At 37.3% G+C, this 17955-nt stretch overlaps 2 protein-coding genes across 4 annotated transcripts; one reads left to right on the top strand and one right to left on the bottom strand.

Moving 5' to 3' along the window:
• Positions 1-3808: 3808 nt before the first annotated feature.
• On the bottom strand, positions 3809-8963 carry mrpl15 (mitochondrial ribosomal protein L15). The gene is made up of 5 exons (XM_051899908.1): positions 8771-8963; positions 6855-7012; positions 6606-6771; positions 5058-5181; positions 3809-4234 (listed from the first exon to the last, which is right to left on the bottom strand). Exons 1-5 carry the CDS (start codon positions 8873-8875, stop codon positions 3897-3899), a joined length of 891 nt encoding a protein of 296 aa, XP_051755868.1. The 5' UTR covers positions 8876-8963; the 3' UTR covers positions 3809-3896.
• Positions 8964-9956: 993 nt separating this feature from the next.
• Positions 9957-17720, top strand: lypla1 (lysophospholipase 1). 3 transcript variants are annotated; one of them, XM_051899911.1, is made up of 9 exons: positions 9957-10180; positions 10254-10285; positions 10397-10462; positions 11730-11777; positions 11856-11926; positions 12012-12085; positions 13802-13903; positions 14328-14501; positions 17649-17720. In XM_051899911.1, exons 1-9 carry the CDS (start codon positions 10112-10114, stop codon positions 17703-17705), a joined length of 693 nt encoding a protein of 230 aa, XP_051755871.1. In that variant the 5' UTR covers positions 9957-10111; the 3' UTR covers positions 17706-17720. The 3 variants fall into 3 exon arrangements, with proteins under 3 accessions (XP_051755871.1, XP_051755872.1, XP_051755874.1); XM_051899912.1 differs by having other exon boundaries at positions 10129-10180; positions 11735-11777; XM_051899914.1 differs by lacking the exons at positions 9957-10180; positions 10254-10285; positions 10397-10462 and adding an exon at positions 10777-10919.
• Positions 17721-17955: the final 235 nt, after the last annotated feature.

Below are 17955 nucleotides of genomic sequence, written 5' to 3'. Positions count from 1 at the left end.
GTCGCGTCTAGTTACAAAAACTGATTGAAGGTGGAGTAGGCGGTTTCTGAGAAACGTGTTGAAAGTGGATCTGACTGAGCGTCTGACACTTGTAGCCAATCAGCAGTAAGGGGCGTGTCCACTCATGATGGGGGAGTTGTCTGTGTTGCATAACATGTTTGTGAATTTGGGGGCGGAGCTATTAAGATAGGGGTGTGTTTGTTTTGGTGGTTTTAAATATCTACAGCGTTTCTCAAAAATTGCTTAATGCACCTTTAACATGGAAATATTCTTTTATCGCGCCACGTCACACCTGGTTAGGACATTTGAATCTAATCTTTTAAAGGGCAGCTTACTGCCATTGCAGTCTGCTTTGAATCTCTTAAGTTATAGGTTGCTTGAGAGGAATGAAAGATGCAGAGGTGCATGTTGTTAAATGGTTCTGTCAGCATATGTGTGTTGAAAATCAGAATGAAAAGGGATAAATCCAAACGGTTGCTTGGCAACCCTGAATCATGCTGATTTTGAGGGTTTGGAGGTGTTTTATGTGTGTGTAGGGGTATAAAGTATCGGGTGATTCAGAGTTATCACAAGCAATCCATATATACGTGTGTGTGTGTGTAAGACAGATTTTTAATAACCTCAGGGAGCTATGATCACCATTAGCGCCAAAATTTATAAGACTTCAGCTGTTATTTTATGGTAAACTCAACTGACACATGTAAAGGAATGAGCAACTGCTGCAAATAAAGCATTTCTTTACGTGAGGACGTATCTCGTCCGCTGATAGTCTTAAATTGCTGGTGTGTGTGCAATGAAGTTAATGTACCACAGAGGTCTTCGGGGCATCTGGGATGCATTTGTCACGCATCATCAGTTAAAGCAGATGAGCAACATGCACTGAAACCCTTCAACACCCTCCTGTTGGGATAATGAGGTCCTGCTATGTTCTAGTTTCTTTCGCTTAATAAAGCAGACATGAGAGCTAAAAGACAAAACGGTTCATTTGAGAGTTTATAATAAAACACATGGTGGAATGCTTGAGATACGGCGTCAGGCTGTTTTGAAATTGCACACTTTGTTTCAGAGGTCAACATTGATCCAGGGGTTGTATGTGCTGAATTTATGAGTAATAAATGAAAGACGTCAATATTCAATTAAAAATGACTATTGGAGCACTGCGGTATAAGCTCAAAAGGAGGAAGGCTTCTCGACAGACAGTTGTACTAAACAGTTCGGCAAATATGTGGCTTTTACAAGAAGGATAGTGACGGGCACTTTGTGACTCTTGGCGAATCATTAGGGGTTCAAGCTCGTAGCACGGATCCTTATTGTAATTGTTAAATTTTCCAAGGATCAGCATTCTCCCCTAAAAGTGATCATGGCAGACCAAACCGTAAGTCGTAGAGACTTGAAACTTTGAGGGCTGGTAGTACTCAGGCCGCCTACAACGTCAGCAAGGCTCGCACCAATCGGCCTGATGGGGGCGCTACAGCAGTGAAAAGTACAAAATGGCTCATATCCCCTGAAGGCGAAGACTCAAGTGTCTTATATCGTTGGAATCCTTGACTCAAGGTGGACACCGGATTCAGTCGTCACTCAGCGACATTTTCAGGTATTTTAAAGTTTTTGAAAAACCTATATTTGCGAACTAGTCCTAGGTTTTTGGCTTAATCGGAACCAAACCAGTGCAGCGAGATTCTCCAGACTTTGATTGTCAATAATTAGCAAAAAAAAAAAAAAGTAGAAATTTCAGTTCACGGTCCCTAAGGGCCGCCACAACGTTCAAGGTGGGTATAGCCACTTTTACTAAAATGGCTATAACTCATGAACGAATTGAGATATTTTCACCAAACTTGGTACACATATGTATGAGCTCAATCTGAGGTCACAGTAAAAAAATGCAACAACTGGCCACTTGGTGGCACTATGGTCTTGGTCCAAGGAGCCATGACTGTTTATGAGGACGTTGGCTTATGTCAAAAAAATTTGAGCACCTATTAAACAAGGTTAACGGAGGCCATTAGAACAAAACTCGACTCATGGCCCTAAAGGTCTGTAAGAATTTTGAAAGAAATCGGCCACTAGGTGGCGCTAACGAGTTTTACACCTCTGTAATCATGTGATGTTTCACGCATTTACACAATATTCATATCATTTGATAGATCTCCTCATGCTGAACAACTTTGCCTCAAGAACTGCTGTCAATCAAATTGTTCATTAAATATTCGCGATTATGTAAAAAACCTACTTTTGCGAACTAGTCCTAGGTTTTGTTTTATCCGATCGGAACCAAACCAGTGCAGTACAATTCTCTGGACTCTCTTGATCAGTGGTTCCCAACCACGTTCCTGGAGGTCCCCCAACACTGCACATTTTGCATCTCTCCTTTATCTGACACACCCATTTCAGGTCTTGGAGTCTCTGCTAATGAGCTGATGATCTGAATCAGGTGTGTTTGATTAAGGAGACATGGAAAACATGCAGTGTTGGGGGGCCTCCAGGACTGTGGTTGGGAACCTCTACTCTAGATCAATAATTATCAATAAAAGTTTAACTTTACCCTTTGGGTAGCTATAACAGGGTCATTTAGAAAATGGGTGTAGCAAAGTGCACGCAAAAGCCTATAACACCTAAATGAAAACACGTAACTTCATGAAATTAAGTCAGCACATGCAGCATATGATTCTAAACAAGCTTTCAAACTTTTATAGAGATCAGACTATAGGTGGTGCTATAACTGTTAAAAAGCTTTAAAAACCATATATTTCCAATGGTAAATTGCCTGTATTGGCTGGTATTTTGGAAGTTTTCAAAAACCTATATTTGCGAACTAGTCTTAGGTTTTTGGCCCGATCCGAACCAACCCAGTGCAGCGAGATTCTCTAGAGTCTGACTGTCAATAATTATCCAAAAAAAAAGCTGAAATTTCGGTTCACGGTCCCTAAGGGCCGCCAAAACGTTCAAGGTGGGCGGAGCCACTTTTACTAAAATGGCTATAATTCATGAATGAATTGAGATATTTTCACCAAACTTGGCACACACATGTATGAGCTCAATCTGAGGTCACAGTAAAAAAACAGATGAATTTTGAGCACCTATTAGACTAGGTTAACGGAGGCCGATCGGAACAAAACTTGGTGGGCATGTTCGACTCATGGCCCTAGGTCTATAAGAATTTTAAAACAGCCACTAGGTGACGCTAATGAGTTTTACGCCCTTGTAATCATGTGGTGTTTCACACATCCACACAATATGCATGTCATTTGACAGATCTCCTCACACTTTGTAAGGAACCACTGCTGTCAATCAAAACCATCAAATATTCGCAATTATGTAAATAACCTACTTTTGTTAACTAGTCCTAGGTTTTTCGCCCAACTGGAACCAAACCAGTGCAGTACAATTCTCTGGACTCAAAAACATTGAACTTTACCCTTTGGGTAGCTATAGGATGGTCATTTAAAAAACGGGTGTGGCCAAGTGCACGCAAAAGCCTATAACACCTATACACCACTATAGGTGGCGCTATAACTGTTAAAAAGCTGTAACTTCCAATAGCAAATTGCCTGTATTGGCGGTAAATGGTCTTTTCTTTTTATAATGTAAATGGTTACATGCTTACTAAATAAAATGTAAAATCTTTTTGCGTATGTCTTTAAAGTCCTTAAAGCGCTCGAACCCCGATAATTGCTGCTTGCAGCTACATTTAGTTTTGAACCAGTGATACGGAGTGCGTAGTAAACTGCCAAAATCACGGGATTTCAGTAAACGAAGCTTCATTACGTCGAAACGGTTTCAAAATGAATACATTTGTAAGGACAGAATGTGGAATCAGCTTTTTATTACAGACATTGAATTTAATCAGTTCTTCCACGTTCACTTTATATACACAGACATCCACACTGAATGAAGACTTAAGAATGATAATAGTGCAAGACTTTTTCATCAGTGGGTTTGAGGATCTTCTTGTCTGCCATGTTAACCACCCATCCAGGTGATAACCCAAAAAAGATCTGACGGGGATCCTTTCTTTGGACCAGCATCTCAAATAGTTTATCCGTCGTGATGTCAGGTAAGGTGTAGCCATACTTTTTAGCCAGATGTAGCCGTGCAGCTTGGACTTGATCTGGGTCTGCGAGATATCCACGGTTACTGGCGTCTGTGTAATACGGAAGAAGGTCTTCACCGGGCAGCAGGCGCTTGGGTATGGGTTCGCCGGACATGAGGAAGGGCACTGGTTTGATGAGGACCTCTAAAACACACACACAAATCTTATCAGTGCAACGGATATTATCTATTACCAAGATGATCCCATGAGCCATTGGATTGTAGGGCTGGGTGATATGGCAAAAAAATATGATCACACTACTTTTTTCCCCATATTGATTAATATCAATATTTATCATGACATATAATTTGATAAAACAGGCTGTGTGACTATGAGGAATTATTGCCTCAAAATATAGAGACTTTATCTAAATGAGATACATACACTTCTTTAGCTATTTTCACATGCCAGTGATTATTCCTCCGCATGCCAACATCGATTGTCGTATATAGAGTCTAGCGCGATTATATAGAAAAAAAAAATGGAAAAGTAGTGCAGTGGAAAGGAAAAACGGCCCCTTAAATAAAGTTCAACTTTAAAATCGAGTTTGCTTTTTTTTTTTTTTTTTTTGCCTTTTGCCTTGCATTTTTTTACCTAACAAATGCATTCTGCATGAACCAGGCCTTCATCTGCGCTTAAGAAACCCAGAGCTCTTCCATGTAATTGACATTGTATTACTTTTTTTCCAACAATCTCCTCAGCTTTCGTTTCGGCTGCCTGCAGACTGACTGGCTGTGTCGTGTTTATTTCTGCTGTGTGATAGACTGGTAGGGTAATTCAATAGAGTTAAAATGTCCAGAGTTCGACATAAATCTTATCACGATCTGGATATGATATTGTTTATCGCCCAGCCCTACTGGACTGTATAAACTGTGTGAGGTATTATGAGTTCCTCTGGATCTGTACGGTTGGTTGACCATTGCACTGAAATCTTTTTGAATATGTAACAGAGTGCAGGAATACTGACGGAGGCTGCGGGGATCGTAGTAGCTGGTTGTGATCACACCCCCATTTCGCTCAACGGCAGCAATGGCTTTCTCCGAGGCAATCTGGACCTCCAGGTTTACTTTTGCACAAAATATATCAGCACCCTGCAACAAACACACACATACACACTGGCTTCAATGAAAATGACTTGAATGAATAAACTAAACAGTTTTTCTTTTAGATTTACACAAGGTCTTTAACCCTGCTCCTGTCCTGCAAGCTTTATTTCCAAACTGCTTCAGCCTGTGATCTTCTAGCGATCCTGAAGAGCTTGATTAGCTGGTTCAGGTGTGTTTGATTAGGGTTGGAGTTGAACATTAGCTGCGTCCCACTTCAGAGGCTGGATCCTTTACATGCGACGAAGGCTGTCCCAATTCGAAGACTTCATTGAACGCGGCCTACAAACGCGTATTCCCGGGCCGCTAAGGATAGAACGAGCGCAGCCTAGCCAATCCCAACTCCATTTTTTTTTTTTGAGAGAGAGAGAAAATGCCAGATTAAACTTTTAAATGTAAGTATTTGGTTTCAACTTACTCAAATATCTAACGATACAAATGTACACAGAATAAAAAAAATTCGAAGGAGTTCAAAAGTTGACATATCTTACTAAGATGCGATTTTATAGTTTACACTTTTTTCAGCGCCATTGGTACCGGAAGTATTTTTTCCATTCATTTTACCCAGAGGGATTGCAAAAAAGGTCTTGGCTAAAGTATTGTAAGCCATGAACCAAACCAACCAGCTACGAGGAGAATCACAACATTACAAACTTTGATTTTAAGCAAAAAAAATCGGACAAAAATACAGATTTAGTGAGAGAAAGAACTACAATCCCATGAAGCATTGCGAACAGCATAATCAAAGTAAAAACGACGGTGAAATATAAAACTACTCATTTACAAATGTTGATTATATATATAAAAACAATATATTTTACATTTATTGCAAAATATGCTTATATATTTAAGTATTTTTAGAGCATTATTTTGGCATGTTTTGCCTGTTTCGACTCTGATTGGTGGAATTTCTGTACAGCATCATGGGTAATGTAGTTTTCCACCATGAATTCTGCTGCTAAACAATTATTTTAAAACTAAGCTGACAATGCAGGCTGACGGCTTCAACAGAAGCAAATACCATCGATTAACAACCTCGTAGCTCACAGTAGGGCTGTCTTTAACGGTTTATAAGTTATCATTAAAATCATGGAGAAAATGAATGGAGTTTTTACTTCCGAAACCCAACTGTTTTACTCTGTTATGTACATAAATGGACCACAGTGAACATATTTATACGTTTAAACCCTGTTTTGTTTTCAGACAGTTGAAATATCTTTGAAAAAAGTCCAGTACAAACGTTATCGCCACTCGTTCAATTTAACATCGCTAGTGTGCTTCGAAGGATGCAGCCTCTAAAATGGGACGCAGCTAGTGGGTAAAGTTAAAGACCTCTGGCGTAAAAGATACTCCCATAAATTAAGAGATGCTTAAGCGATAAATGAAACAACATGCCATTTCAACACACACACCTCATCAATGAGCTGAACGCCATAGTCTCGTTTCAAAGGCTGGATCGTAACCCCTCGGCCATTGACGAGCTGGGTCAGATCGATGGGTTGCGTAGGGTCGACACGACCCAAATCTATGAGGTACTGGAGTCTGCGCAGGGATAGTGGGGGAAACTGCGGCCGACGGCTGGAACCGATAAAACACACAGATGAGACACAATAAGAACAGAGCCGTATAGGTAAAGATGAGTACGTAGCGGACCATTTTACCTGTGATTGGCATTGTAGCCATATTTTGGGATGATCAGATAGAACGGGGTCTGTCCGCCCTCAAAGCCCAGTCGCGGTCGATTGCCACGCTGCCGTTCACCTTTATGCCCCCGTCCGCTTCTGTTGCCTCCATGAATCCCGCGACCTCTGCGCTTCTCCTGTACGGTGAGAAGATATCAGGGTTTCTGCAGGCTTTATGAAGGTAAATTTATGACCTTGAGTAAATAAACTGAGGAGAACACAATACGTCAGTATGTTCATCTGATATGTTCTTCCTCAGTATTTTTGTCTTTTTTCCCCCAGTGTAAATGTCTAAATATTCATAGTTTTTAATGTTGTTTATATGTCTATGAGGTAGGGGTGTGACGAGACATGTAGCTCACGAGACGAGACAAAGTGCAAATAGAGACCAAATTTTTCTATAAGCATGATACAGAGCTGAGAGATACAACTACACAGCCCAGCCTAAGACAGCTTTCATACTGGGAGTTTTTTGCATGAATCAGAGAGACTCGCATTTGAATGTGCGCTCGCGTTTTACTTTCGCTTTCGCGCATACTGTGAATAGGGAGCATCGGTGCTGAGCGCCAATTCTACAAGATAAGACATTTGTCAGATGATTAGGCTGACGAATCCTCCGCCATGGTCTTGTCAGTCATCTCGCCTTACTCTCATCATGTGATCAGTGAACTCTGATTCCTGCCACACTATAGAAGGTAGCTGACTGACTCTAAGATGGCGAACAGGGACATGGTTTGTGTAACATTAGCAACACATTATTAGCTGTTTGATAATGTAGTCAAGCCAAAATGAATCATATCAAATACCCAACATTGGGGAATTGCTAACTACAAGTAGCGGCACTACTAACTCAACTACATTTTTCAGTAGCTTGAGTTGCTTTTAAACAGTGTTGCTTTTCCAGTAGCCGACTACTTTTTCCAGAGAGTAGCGGTGTGGCGCGACCCAAAGCTACATTCCATTTTGCATTTTGACATCCTGCAAAATGTATCGAAGCAGCTTCTTACTAGATCACAAACTAAAATTGTGCATTACCGCCATCTATTGTTATATCACACCTCTTGCGGCTTTATGGTTCACTGAGAAAAGATCGTTTGATGATTTTATCTGTCCCGCGACTGTTTTGTAATGAACCTAAAAGATCACTAACATTGTTTCGCGCCATTGCTTTGGCAAAGCAATCTGTCAATCGAACAGAAAACAAATTCGCAATAGGCTATTGCTTAGTGCGACGTTTACTTCTTTGACAAACAGTTTTAGATATGTTATATTTGGGTATTGTGTGTATCTTAGTTGACAAAATAAAAAAATACTCTTTGAAATCATCATTTTTATGCATTATTGACTGCAGGGGGACGCACTTTACCAGAGATGCAAAAATGCCATAAAATATGAAGTCTTGTTTTCTATGAAACTGATCAAAATGAAGGGTGTTTATGATTAAAACAAGAATAAATATATGCCAGTGGGCTCAGAAAAATAAACTTAATTCAAAGGGAGGTTTGACAGTTATTTGTTCTTGTTTTAAGCATAAACTTACTTCATTTCGTTCAGTTTTTCAAGGCTTCATTTTACATTTGCATCTCAAGTAAATGTATCTTGATTTAAAGATGTTTAGACATTTATATTGGAAAACAGGTCAGAAATGCTGAGATATAAATTTTTTTCTGCAATGCATGCAACATTTTATTTCCGTAAATTTATGAATTTAAGACTTTCTTTCTAATTTAATGATAAATAATCCTTCATGAATTTCCCACCTACTCTCATTTTAAAACTAATACGGTAAATTTTTTTGAATATTATAAGAACAAGTCGCCACTTCAGTTTTGAGCATCTGCAGCTCTTAGCTAGCACGCTAATCACTATAACGTCTCGCAGAAGAATAAACTTACATCTTTCTTTGCACCCGGATTTGGTCGAAGGTTTGCGAGTGTAATTCGAGGTAGATTCTTTACTATGTCAATGGTTTTCGCCCCTGTTGTCTTGGTCACAGACATTATAGAGCCAGAGAAATGCTAGTCAAGGGCAGATGACATGGGGATACCCACGTGGTACGCTAAACCGGAAGCACATGTGGGACAAACAATAATAAAAGTAACATGGCATATTTAGATACACTGAAACGTAATTATCTGTTTATGATTACAAAAAAGTGATAAACAGATATAGAACAGTGACATATAATTATTAACCATTATTTGTGAAGCATCCTCAGTAAATCTGATAATAATGTCACAATGGCGGAGATCAGATTGATTTTTCCGTATTAATAATTTTCAAAAATAAAAGTAACAATAAAAATGGTAATATTTCAGCATTACTGTAATTGTTTACTTCTGATATCAAACACGGACTCTGTTTTAAATAAATATAACAACCGAATCATCATGTATCGTATAAAATTATGATTTCCAATAAAATGGGCAGACTGGGTTGCAGGTTCCAGGAACAGTTATTAATTATAACAGTTATTAGGATTTCATGTAGGCTACGGATTAATAAAGCATCAGAGAGGACCCTTAAGTTGCGAGGTTGGAGAAACGAACGAAGCGTTTCGAAACTTTGAATCAATTGAACTAGTTGATTCGCAAAATGATTCACTGTTTCGAAGCGCTGGAAACGCCACACGCTGGTGACCCCTGCTGGTCAGAACAGTGTAAATGCAGTGAAAACACAGTCATAACATGCATAAAAACACCTTTTACAAACAAACTGCGATGTTTAATTGAAGGTGTCATCTATAAAATGCAATTAGCAAATCAAATATAAATATTAAGTGTCTCTACAATATGAGTTATTTTGTTAATTTGTAGTGCTTGATTTATGGAGAGTTTGGTTAATCAGACCTGTAAGAAACTTACAACTCTTCCTTTTTTATGTGTCATTAAATGTCTACAAATGTATAAAACTGATCCGAAATTAGATAAAAATCATATATAGACACTGGTTCATGGGTTCAGAGATCATCGGACCCTAGCGGCGGACATTTCGAAACAGTTATGACGCAACGAAGCCTCGTTTACTGAAATCACGTGACTTTCTGCAGTTTGACACGCGCTCCGAATCACTGATTCGAAACAAATGATTCGCAAAGGATTCGAAGCTTCACGAAGCGTGTTTCGAAAGCGCCCGTCACTGTTGCGAGGCAAAATCATATGTCGTGAGCTGTTGACATTGAAGCTTTACGGTGCTACCGTATTTCTGTTAATGAACACAAAGCTTTTTGTACTTTTATGTGCAGTAATAACATGTCAGCGCCCCTGCCAGCAATTGTTCCCGCCGCTTGTAAAGCAACTGCCGCGGTAGGTGACGTCATCAGCAGAAGCCCTCTTATTTTGGATATTAAATCTTATATTTTTTGCTTGTTGTTTGCAGGTGATATTCCTCCATGGCCTGGGAGACACAGGGTAAACTGTATCACGATTACGTGGCGTGGTTGAATGAATGAATGAACTCTGAATGAAGTTCATAATAAGCCATTATAGTTTTTGACAACATTTACACTGCCTTTTCTTCAGGCACGGATGGGCTCAAGCTATGGCAGCGATCAGGACCCCTCATGTCAAGTACATTTGCCCTCATGCGTATGTACTAAATATTTGTAGCTTTAATACAAAGCATACTGTGAATCATTCCTGTTATGTTTTACCATGTGACCTGATATTTACCTGTGATTATTATGCCTGACCACCTATGCAGCCAAAACGCGTTTCGAAACTTTGATTCAATTGATTCGCAAAATGATTCAGTGTTTCGAAGCGCTGGAAACGCCACACGCTGGTGACCCCTGCTGGTCAGAACAGTGTAAATGCAGCGAAAACTCAGATCAAACATTCATTGGACAAACCAGAGGCAATTTTTTTCATTTACAGTGTCGTCTATTAAATGCAATTAATCCATTAAATATGACTTCTGCAGTTTGAATCACTGGTTCGAAACAAATGATTCATAAAGGTTTTGAAGCTTCACAAAGCTTTTCGGGGTGAAATGTGCATCCACTTGACACTTTACTATCCCATGAGGACACACACTGAATGACTCGTATGCATACTCTTGTCTTTTAAGCTGTCTTTCTCTTTCTTACTTTCTCATTTTATTATTTCCCTGTCGCTGACCATGAAAGCTAGAAACATGTTAATGTGTTTAATCATGCTAGCAACATGTTAAAACATTCTAGCATCGTGCTAAATCATGCTAACAACATGTTAGAAATGTGTTAATTTGTGCTAAAAACATTTTATAGTTGTTTTATCATGTTAGCAACATGCTAAAACATGCAAGCAATGTACTAAATCATGTTAGAAACATGCTAGCAATGTGTTAAAAATGCTAACATACTGTCTTAGTAACATACTAAAACATGATGGCAATAAGCTGCTTCATGTTAATGTCAATGTGTTAAATCATGTTAACATACTAAAACATGTAAGCAATGTGCTAAATCATGTTAGAATCCTGCTAGAAACATGCTAGAACCATACTAAATCATGTTAGAAACATATTAACAATGTGTTAAATCATGTTAAAACATGCTAGCACCATGCAAAATCATGCTAGAAACATTCATTGGACAAACCAGCTGCATTTTTTTTCATTTACAGTGTCGTCTATTAAATGCAATTAAACCATTAAATATGACTTCTGCAGTTTGAATCACTGGTTCGAAACAAAAGATTCATAAAGATTTTGAAGCTTCACAAAGCGTTTCGGGGTGAAATGTGCATCCACTTGACACTTTACTATCTCATGAGGACACACACTGAATGACTTGTATACATACTCTTGTCTTTTAAGCTGTCTTTCTCTTTCTTACTTTCTCATTTATTATTTCCCTGTCGCTGACCATGAAAGACCAGTCATGCCCGTCACCCTCAACATGAACATGGCAATGCCTTCCTGGTGAGACAAACACTCATTTATCAAGTACTTACTACACAACTCTTCTCTTATGACACATTTCACTTATGTGCTTCTTAGGTTTGACATAATTAACCTCAATCCTGATGCGGAGGAAGATGAATCTGGAATTAAAAGAGCTGCTGAAAGCGGTTAAGTATAATCTGAAACTGTAGTGGAAGAACAACAGAATGTTGAATCTGCCATTAAATGTGAACTTCTTGAATTCGTTCACAGTCAAAGCACTGATTGATCAAGAAGTAAAGAGTGGTATTCCATCTCATAGGATTGTGTTGGGCGGCTTCTCTCAGGTAAGGCAAATCTCTCTCTGTCTTTGACTGAAAACTGTATGTCCTCATTAGTGCAATCAGTAATAATTAGTACTGATTAGTACCGACCCAAGTTCGAATCCGCCTATTACCGAATGTTCCACCTTTGTTCGAATGAGCCAAAACTGTTGAAACTCCAACTGACAAAAATGTTAGCAAGATGTTAAACATACTAGTAACTTTCTAAAACATTCTAGGGATTGTTAATTTATGTTAAAATATGCTAGCAACATGTTAAAACATACTAGAAACATGCTATCAACATATTAGCATCATAGTAAATCATGTTAAAACATGCTAGCACCATGCTTAATCATGCTAGAAACATGTAATCAATGTGTTAAATAATGTTAACAGCATATTAAAACATTTTATCAACGACATGCTAGAAACATGTTAACATGTTAAATTATGCTAGCAATGTGTTAAATCATGTTAGAGTCATGTTATCATCATGCTAGAACCATATTAAAACATGTTAACTATGTGTTAAATCATGTTAGAAACAAGTTAATGTTAAATCATGCTAGCAACATGATAAAACATTCTAGCACCGTGCTAAATCATGCTAACAACATGTTAGAAATGTGCTAATTTGTGCTAAAAACATGTTAGAGTTGTTTTAGCATTTTACTAACGTGATATAACATGCAAGCAATGTACTAAATCATGTTAGAATCCTGTTAGCAACATGCTAGAACCATGCTTAATCATGTTAGAAACATGTTAACAATGTGTTAAATCATGCTAACAGCATATTAAGACATTTTATCAACAACATGCTAGAAACATGTTAACATGTTAAATACATGTTAAACATTTTAGAAATATGTTAAATAATGTTAACAACATGTTAAAACATGCAAGCAATGTGTTAAATCATGTTAGAATAATGCTAGCAACATGCTAGAACCATGTTAAATATTGTTAGAATCATGTTAACAATGTGTTAAATCATGCTAGCAACATGTTAAAACGTTTTATCAATGACATGCTAGAAACATGTTAACATGTTAAATTATGCTAGCAACATGTTAAAACATTCTAGCAATATATTAAATCATGTTAGAAACATGTTAACTATGTGTTAAATCATGTTAGAAACATGTTAATGTTAAATCATGTTAGCAACATGTTAAAACATTTTAGTACCGTGCTAAATCATGCTAACAACATGTTAAAAAGGTGCTAATTTGTGCTAAAAACTTAAAAACATGTTAGAGTTATATCACGTTAGCAACATGCTAAAACATGCAAGCAATGTACTAAATCATGTTAGAAACATGCTAGCAATGTGTCAAAAATGCTAGTAACATACTAAAAAATGATAGCAATAAGCTGCTTCATGTTAGAAACAATGTGCTAAAGAATCTATCCATCTATTCTGACAGACTGTATTGCCTTCAAAACTTTTAAAGCTTGAAAAATACTTTATATGTCAACACTTTAAACTGAAAACCTTCAAAACTCAAGCTTCTAAAACTTCTTCAAACTTTCTGGTCAGGTTTTCTCAAGCCAACATCAAAGTTTGTCTTCATGAACTTTTTTATCTAGTATAAGCCATTGTAATCAAAATCCTATCTGCCTTGACCTGGAGTGTGAACATGATTGACTCCACACACACACACACACACACACACACACACACACACACACACGCACACACTGACACAGTGTTTTAATGTCTGTATGGTTCAGGGTGGAGCGCTCTCTCTCTACAGCGCGTTGACGGCGCGTCAGAAGCTGGCGGGTGTCGTCGCTCTCAGCTGCTGGTTGCCCCTCAGGAACTCCCTGTCGCAGGTTGGTTAGTGTAGGCTTTGGTAGTTTTATCGACCTCACAGCATTACAGAAAACATTTATGCAATTGTTTCGTGTGAATCACAATGACATTATTTTCTTGTTCTGGAAACCTGTTGAAATAAAATCTTTCATATTCCTACACAGTTTAATAGTCTACGTTATTATAAAATGTCTTCATAATCTTACTTTCATCACCTCTGAAAGTCTCAATGTCAATTTCTGTAGCGCTTCATACAATAATATTGTTTCAAAGCAGCTTTACAATACAGATTGTTTGCTAAAATCCCACCCTACATATTTGTTTTCATTAAATCTCTTTTAGTTTAAAATATGTCTCAATACAGAAGTATGGTGGTTTGTTGCCATTATATGTGCTTTTTTCCTGTCTATTCTCTCTCATTCTAATGCTGTCTCTATTCTGTAGTCCGTGATAAGCAGTAATAAGGACATATCGGTGCTGCATTGTCATGGCGAAGAAGATCCTCTGGTGCCCCTTATTTTTGGCAGTCTCACAGTAGAGAAACTCAAAATGATGCTGAACCCCTCCAATATCACCTTTAAAACATATCCTGGGATGGCTCACAGTGCATGTCCTGAGGTTTGCATAAACCAAGATATTTTGTACCTGCTTTTTAATTATTCAGAATACATTATCTCTGTACATTATCTCTGTTCCAAAATCTAATGAGTGGACTCACTATTAACTAGTGTCTGCATAGGAAGATCTTTAAGGTAGTATCCAAACCATTTTTTACTTAAGACTTTGTACGATTGTGATTTGTACAGAGGTTTCATAGATTTGCACTAAACGAGAGAGTGAGCGCGTACGATTACCTGCGTCTGTCCTTCTTCAGCTCAAGTCATATATTCGTGAAAGAAATTGCTGTCAGAACAAGAAAGCGATATCTTTGTCATAGCATCACTTCAGCGTTTAAGGGTATCATGAGGTGTATGTTCTGTTATCTGGACCCTTATTTTGACATTCTGTTCTGTTTCTCCACTCGGTTTAGTTTCGGTATCATTTGTTACTGATTACGTCCTCGCTTGTTTCTCTAGTTACGTATTAGTTTTACATGTCTAGTTTACTTTCCTTTGTTCTACCTATTTATATTGTATGAAAGCTTGTTTCTGTCACTGAATTTAAAAAAAAAGGTATAATTGCGACTTATCTCACAATTCTGACTTTTCTCACATTTGCGTGTTATAAAGTCAGAATTGAGAGTTATAAAGTCAGAATTGCGAGATATAAAGTCAGAATTGAGAGTTATAAAGTTAGAATTGCGAGTTATAAAGTCAGAATTGAGAGTTATAAAGTCAGAATTGTGAGATAGGAAAGTCAGAATTGCGAGATATAAAGTCAGAATTGCGAGTTATAAAGTCAGAATTGCGAGATATAGTCAGAATTGCGAGATATAAAGTCAGAATTGCGAGTTATAAAGTCAGAATTGCGAGATATAGTCAGAATTGCGAGATATAAAGTCAGAATTGCGAGTTATAAAGTCAGAATTGCGAGTTATAAACTCAGAATTGCGAGATATAGTCAGAATTGCGAGATATAAAGTCAGAATTGCGAGTTATAAACTCAGAATTGCGAGTTATAAACTCAGAATTGCGAGATATAGTCAGAATTGCGAGTTATAAAGTCAGAATTGCGAGTTATAAACTCAGAATTGCGAGATATAGTCAGAATTGCGAGATATAAAGTCAGAATTGCGAGTTATAAAGTCAGAATTGCGAGTTATAAAGTCAGAATTGAGAGTTATAAAGTCAGAATTGAAAGTTATAAAGTCTGAATTGCGAGTTATAAAGTCTGAATTGCGAGTTATAAACTCAGAATTGCGAGATATAGTCAGAATTGCGAGATATAAAGTCAGAATTGCGAGATATAAAGTCAGAATTGCGAGTTATAATGTCAGAATTGAGAGTTATAAAGCCAGAATTGCGAGATATAAAGTCTGAATTGCGAGATATAGTCAGAATTGCGAGTTATAAAGTCAGAATTGCGAGTTATAAACTCAGAATTGCGAGATATAGTCAGAATTGCGAGATATAAAGTCAGAATTGCGAGTTATAAAGTCAGAATTGCGAGATATAGTCAGAATTGCGAGATATAAAGTCAGAATTGCGAGTTATAAAGTCAGAATTGCGAGTTATAATGTCAAAATTGCGAGATATAATGTCAAAATTGCGAGTTATAATGTCAGAATTGCGAGTTATAAAGTCTGAATTGCGAGATATAATGTCTGAATTGCGAGATATAGTCAGAATTGCGAGATATAAAGTCAGAATTGCGAGTTATAAAGTCAGAATTGCGAGTTATAAAGTCAGAATTGCGAGTTATAAAGTCAGAATTGCGAGATATAAAGTCTGAATTGCGAGATATAAAGTCTGAATTGCGAGTTATAAAGTCTGAATTGCGAGTTATAAACTCAGAATTGCGAGTTATAAACTCAGAATTGCGAGATATAGTCAGAATTGCGAGTTATAAAGTCAGAATTGCGAGATATAAAGTCAGAATTGAGAGTTATAAAGTCAGAATTGCGAGATATAATGTCAGAATTGCGAGTTATAAAGTCTGAATTGTGAGATATAATGTCTGAATTGCGAGTTATAAAGTCAGAATTGCGAGTTATAATGTCAGAATTGCGAGTTATAAAGTCTGAATTGTGAGATATAATGTCTGAATTGCGAGTTATAAAGTCAGAATTGAGAGTTATAAAGTCAGAATTGCGAGATATAAAGTCAAAATTGTGAGATAAAAAGTCGCAATTACCTTTTTTATTTTTTATTTTAGTGGCAGAAACAAGCTTCTATAATATAGCCCTGTGTTTCAGTTGTTCGTAATCAGCTCTCCTTTATGCATCATGTGGTTTGCGTAATTCTCCTGCGTATTCATTCAGAGAGTTTGGATTATTAATAAGGCCTGTTTTGTTTTTGAATCTCCTTTGTCTTTGTGCCTGCTGACCACATTGTAACACTTATTTATATAGCAAAAAAAACAAAAAAAAAACACAATAATATCACATATCGTGAAATCGAGCCACTCAAAATCGACCTTAACTGCGACAGCCCTACACAGGTGCCTAAGTGAGAGTTTGAATGTGTGTGTCAGCCCTGCCTTTGAGATACAATGAGATGCGACCCTTCATAGGGTGAGTGTATACGATAAATGGATGGATTTCTCTTCTAGGATTTTTTTAAAAATGGACAACAGCCTTAAATTGCTTCCTACATAGGTAACTCGCTATGTTTTGGAACAGAGCAATTGAACGCATTCATTGATTGTATTTCGGACACTTGGACCCTTTTCACATTTCCCGGGTTCTCCGTAGCAGAAGCCATTATAAACTTCTATAGAGGTGAACGAGAGACGACAGCAAATATCATTTTTATATTCCCTTTTTTTTTTTTTTTTTGCGTTCTCACTTGCTCCAACAGCAAAAGAAAACAATCCATAGTAGCGTTTCCACGACTTTCCCAAAGAGGGAACAAATATCAAGAGCCATCACTCCCTCAGCCTTTCTATTAGAAACACTCTTGCAGTAGCGTTAATTCACTTTTTAGGTCATATAACACAAAGTACAGCGTTATAAATGTATATTACATTTTTTAAAAATGAAAATCTGAAAAACTTTACTAGATTTGCAGTTGATATCTGTGGAAATGCATCATAAGTTTGTGAAAAGGGTCCATTGAAACATGAAACACATTTTCAACTGATTCTCTTCTCCTTTTCTTACAACAGGAAATGATGGACATCAAACAGTTTATTGAGAAGCAGCTTCCTCCAATCAATCAATAAATCATTTATACTCATTATTGGCCATTTGACTCTATACTTATATAATATATATATATATATATATATATATATATATATAATAGAATATAGAAATTGCAAAAACAAATTTTCAGTCATTTTTGCTCATATTTACCAAGGTTGCCAACATTTGTGGAGCCCACTGTACTGTATATATAACTTTTGACTGCCAAACATTGTTTAATTGTGTTTGTAATTATGTTTGTTATGAGCAGATCTCTTATAGTGTTAA

The sequence above is a fragment of the Ctenopharyngodon idella genome, chromosome 7, assembly GCF_019924925.1.
Source record: "Ctenopharyngodon idella isolate HZGC_01 chromosome 7, HZGC01, whole genome shotgun sequence".
Classification (NCBI taxonomy): domain Eukaryota; kingdom Metazoa; phylum Chordata; class Actinopteri; order Cypriniformes; family Xenocyprididae; genus Ctenopharyngodon; species Ctenopharyngodon idella.
Note: the sequence above shows the minus strand (reverse complement) of the source record. Positions and strands in the feature narration are given on the sequence as shown.